Here is a 5,034-nt window from a genome sequence, read left to right as displayed (position 1 = left end):
TTTCTCACCCAGATTGCTGAGTTGACAGCCAAGAATGGCAAAATAAAAACAATCCAGTCGGTCCAGATCGACCTGAAAAGAAAATTTTTGGATGTCACATCGGACGTTTGACCGGATGTCGGAAGAGATTTTCGGACACGAATAAAAAAACTAATTTCATAACTCGCCTGAAAACCGCGAGACAAATTTATTAAGCCTAATTAATTCATCATTAGCACATGTGGGTTACTGTAGCACTTATGGCTAATCATGAACTAATTAGGCTCAAAAGATTCGTCTCGCGATTTTTATGCAAACTGTGCAATTAGTCTTTCTTTTTATCTATATCTAATGTTTCATATATGTCTTCAAAGATTCGATGTGACGTTTTTGGGAAAAAATTTTTTGGAAAGTACCGGGCCTAAGTCACTTAGTAAAATGGTATTTGGGAATATGCTCTCGAAGAAAAGAGAGTGGCAAATAGTAAAAAAGAAAAATGCCGGAAAGAGATGGAGTGAGAACATGGCAGCACACAGGAACTTTCCTCTTAAACAGATAGTCTAATTTCCTATATATCATTTCTCCGATATGTCCATGTACTCCCTTGTACAATTCTGCATATATACATGCTCCCTCTATATTTATCGACATAGTTTGATCATTTGAGAGATTATACAAAGCTAGCCTTGCAGCACAAGCTCGATCATGGTCGACATGGCTGGAGAAGTAGCATTCATCTGCCTCTTGCTGGTGTGCCTCTGTTCCCACTCTCTGGCTTTGTCTCCTCCTCCTCCTCCTCCTTCTTCTCCGGTGAGCAGCAACGACGCAACAAAGGCCACCGTCGACGAGCTCGCGCTGCTCTCCATTAAGTCCATGCTCTCGAGCCCATCCAGCTCGCCGCTGGCCTCATGGAATAGTACTAGTTCCATCCATCACTGCAGCTGGCCGGGCGTCGTCTGCAGCCGCCGCCACCCGGGCCGTGTCGCCGCGCTGCGCATGGCCTCCTTCAACCTGTCCGGCGCCATCTCGCCGTTCTTGGCCAACCTGTCCTTCCTCAGGGAGCTGGACCTCGCCGGGAACCAGCTCGCCGGCGAGATACCGCCGGAGATTGGCCGTCTAGGGAGGCTCGAGACTGTTAACCTGGCCGCCAATGCTCTCCAAGGCACTCTCCCTTTGTCCCTGGGTAACTGCACGAATCTCATGGTTCTTAATCTGACCAGCAACCAGCTCCAAGGTGAGATCCCTTCTACAATTGGCGCCAGAATGGTGAATCTTTACATATTGGACCTCAGACAAAATGGCTTTTCTGGAGAGATCCCTCTGTCGCTCGCCGAGTTGCCATCCTTGGAGTTTTTGTTTCTGTACAGTAACAAGTTATCAGGAGAGATACCCACTGCTCTCAGCAACCTCTCCGGCCTCATGCATCTTGATCTCGACACCAACATGTTGTCTGGAGCTATCCCTTCATCTTTGGGCAAGTTATCCAGCTTGATATGGCTGAATCTAGCCAATAACAACTTGAGTGGAACCATCCCTTCATCCATTTGGAACATTTCTTCATCTCTTTGGGGCCTTAATATTCAGCAAAACAATTTGGTTGGAGTGGTACCAACAGATGCATTCACCGCACTTCCTGAACTCCGGACGATATCAATGGACAATAACCGATTTCATGGCCGTCTCCCTACCTCTCTGGTTAATGTCTCACATGTGAGAATGCTTCAACTTGGTTTTAATTTTTTCAGTGGCACTGTCCCTTCTGAGCTTGGAATGTTAAAAAATCTGGAACAGTTCCTGCTCTTTGCCACTTTGCTTGAAGCTAAAGAACCTAGAGACTGGGAATTCATCACTGCATTAACAAATTGCTCTCGGCTGAAAATCTTGGAACTGGGAGCTAGTAAGTTTGGTGGGGTCCTTCCTGATTCACTCTCCAATCTTTCCACTTCATTACAAACTCTCTCCCTTCAATACAACACAATATCAGGACGCATACCTAAAGATATTGGTAATCTCATTGGCTTACAATCTCTTACACTAGATGATAACTCTTTCATAGGAACCCTACCTTCATCCTTGGGTAGGCTTCAAAATCTGAATCTTCTATCAGTTCCTAAGAACAAGATTAGTGGATCAGTCCCACTGGCCATTGGAAATCTTACAAAACTTAGTAGTTTAGAACTCCAAGCAAACGCCTTTAGCGGTGAAATACCAAGCACTGTTGCAAACCTTACAAAGTTGTCAGCACTTAACCTTGCTAGGAATAATTTTACAGGTGCAATTCCTAGGAGATTATTCAACATACTCAGTCTCTCCAAAATTTTGGATATATCCCACAACAATTTGGAGGGGTCAATACCACAGGAAATTGGGAATCTAATAAATCTTGAAGAATTCCACGCACAGTCAAACATATTATCAGGTGAAATCCCTCCTTCCTTAGGGGAATGCCAACTTCTCCAGAATGTCTACCTCCAAAATAACTTCTTAAATGGTACTATTTCATCAGCCCTGGGCCAGCTAAAAGGTCTAGAAAGTCTTGACCTCTCAAATAATAAGCTGTCAGGTCAAATACCCAGATTCTTAGGGAACATCAGCATGCTTAGTTATCTGAATCTTTCATTCAACAACTTTTCCGGTGAAGTGCCAGATTTCGGTGTTTTCGCAAACATCACAGCATTCTTAATCCAAGGCAATGATAAACTATGTGGTGGAATACCTACTCTGCACTTGCGTCCATGTTCTTCAGGTTTACCAGAGAAGAAACATAAATTTCTAGTAATTTTTATAGTCACCATTTCTGCTGTTGCAATACTAGGCATTCTTCTGTTGCTCTACAAGTATCTTAATCGGCGGAAGAAAAATAACACCAAAAACTCTTCAGAAACCTCAATGCAAGCGCATCGTTCGATATCTTTTTCGCAGTTGGCTAAAGCAACAGAGGGATTCTCTGCAACCAATTTGTTGGGTTCTGGGACATTTGGCTCTGTGTACAAAGGAAAAATAGATGGTCAAACTGATGAAAGTGCAGAATATATTGCTGTGAAGGTACTGAAACTTCAAACTCCAGGAGCACACAAGAGCTTCGTCGCAGAATGCGAAGCACTCAAAAATCTGCGACACCGGAACCTAGTCAAGGTTATTACAGCCTGCTCAAGCATTGATACCAGAGGGTATGACTTCAAAGCAATCGTTTTTGACTTCATGCCTAATGGTAGTTTAGAAGATTGGCTGCATCCTAAACCAGTTGACCAAACTGAAATGAAATACTTGGGTCTTGTCCAGAGAGTGACTATTCTACTCGATGTGGCTTATGCACTGGATTATCTTCACTGTCGTGGTCCTGCTCCTGTTGTGCACTGTGATATTAAATCAAGTAATGTGCTCTTGGATTCTGACATGGTTGCCCATGTGGGAGACTTTGGCCTAGCTAAGATTCTTGCTGAGGGAAGCTCATCTCTCCAACACTCAACAAGCTCAATGGGATTCAGAGGGACAATTGGTTATGCTGCTCCAGGTAATTATCTTTGCTTTATGACTTTACATGGAGACCATCTTTGCTCAGATAAAGCTTGGCTATAGACAAATTCATGGTGAATTTTCAGAAGATATATTATTTTACTTTCATGTGATTTCTCTCCTAGTTTTTTTCTTTATATCACTTAATTTTAAATTTCATAACAAGTAGCAGGCCTGATGTTCTTTCAATGTTAAATGGAACAGAGTATGGAGCTGGAAACATAGTATCCACAAATGGGGATATTTATAGCTATGGAATACTTGTATTAGAGACAGTGACTGGGAAGAGGCCTACTGATAACAGATTCAGACAAGGGTTGAGCCTTCGTGAATATGTCGAGCAAGCTCTCCATGGCGAGACGATGGACATTGTTGATAGCCAGTTAACTTTGGAGCTGGAAAATGAATGCGCATTGCAGGATTCTTCATACAAGAGAAAGATCGATTGCCTTATTTCACTTCTTAGGCTTGGAGTATCCTGCTCTCATGAATTGCCATTGAGCAGAATGCGGACAACGGATATTGTCAATGAACTGCATGCCATGCGAGAATCTCTCTTGAGAGAATACAGGATTGAAGATGGAAGTTATGTCAATGTAACATTGGAATGATCATGTGGAGATACCATGCAGCGGTAATTTTTAAAATATTGCAGACATTGCTGTACTCCCTTTTAAAGTACACAAATTTTACTATGGTCTCTACTAGACTGTAGGTAAAAGATACGACAAACATCTTGTTATTTTTTCATCTGAGATGGAGGGAGTATTTCAGACCGACAACATCTGAAATACTCATTTCTGACTAAAGTCCTGATAAAAATAAAAAAAATTTGACAACATATATAGATTAAGCACCAAATACTTTCTCTGGGTTTTACAAGTTGTGAAACAGTAAAAGTATTCGAAAAAAAAACACTCTGTTTTCAGTTTCCTCCAAAATTTTATAGGATTTTCACATGAAACCGTTCAATACCTTAAAGTTCGTGCGAAATTCCTCCAAACCGAATAGCACCCTTCAAGGTTTAAAAGCCAAACAAACTCTGCCAGAATGACGTGTCTGATTGTTGGCTTGTCGTAGTCCGCCAAAATTTGAAATTTAAACTTCATTTAATAACTTCAGAGTTTATTTTGGTTTGGCTTTTAAAACCTGATAACACGGCATGAATTGTTTTTCGTTGCATTATTTATAAAAGTTTAGCTCATGAATTGTTTTTCGTTGCATTATTTATATTTATACGGCATATTGGCCTACCTCAACCAATAGACCATAGCTAATTGAGACAAACGAAACAGAGCAGGCTAGAGCTCAAGTATTCACCCTCCATGCCATTTCAGTGCGACAAAAACAGCGAAAAGACCACTGTCAAGTTGGTCCCACATTTCAGTGCGCAATCTTTTTCTCTTATAATTAATTAACCAACGATGCCTCCAATCTGTCATGAAATGGTTTTGGGCAACAAGAGTTCATTAGTACAAGTTACAACCTCCAACAGAAGTACTACTACAACTACAAGTCACAAGAAACTAAATGATAAAT

General features: G+C 41.5%; 1 protein-coding gene across 2 annotated transcripts; it reads left to right on the top strand.

Moving 5' to 3' along the window:
- The first annotated feature begins 534 nt into the window (after nucleotides 1-534).
- Nucleotides 535-4,263, top strand: LOC9271745 (receptor kinase-like protein Xa21). 2 transcript variants are annotated; one of them, XM_066305166.1, is made up of 3 exons: nucleotides 535-1,213; nucleotides 3,025-3,149; nucleotides 3,262-3,401. In XM_066305166.1, the coding sequence occupies exons 1-2, from the start codon at nucleotides 685-687 to the stop codon at nucleotides 3,138-3,140; spliced, it is 645 nt and encodes a 214-aa protein (XP_066161263.1). In that variant the 5' UTR covers nucleotides 535-684; the 3' UTR covers nucleotides 3,141-3,149; nucleotides 3,262-3,401. The 2 variants fall into 2 exon arrangements, with proteins under 2 accessions (XP_066161263.1, XP_015617394.1); XM_015761908.3 differs by adding an exon at nucleotides 3,700-4,263 and having other exon boundaries at nucleotides 542-3,493.
- The last annotated feature ends 771 nt before the right edge of the window (nucleotides 4,264-5,034 follow it).

This window comes from Oryza sativa, chromosome 11, assembly GCF_034140825.1.
Source record: "Oryza sativa Japonica Group chromosome 11, ASM3414082v1".
In the NCBI taxonomy this organism is placed as follows: domain Eukaryota; kingdom Viridiplantae; phylum Streptophyta; class Magnoliopsida; order Poales; family Poaceae; genus Oryza; species Oryza sativa.
This window is presented reverse-complemented; position numbering and strand designations above follow the sequence as displayed.

Coding starts and splice junctions, on each gene's coding strand:
- LOC9271745 (XM_015761908.3), top strand. CDS start 685: ATGGTCGACATGGCTGGAGAAGTAGCATTCATCTGCCTCTTGCTGGTG. Junction 3,494..3,699: donor AATTGGTTATGCTGCTCCAG/GTAATTATCTTT, acceptor TAAATGGAACAG/AGTATGGAGCTGGAAACATA.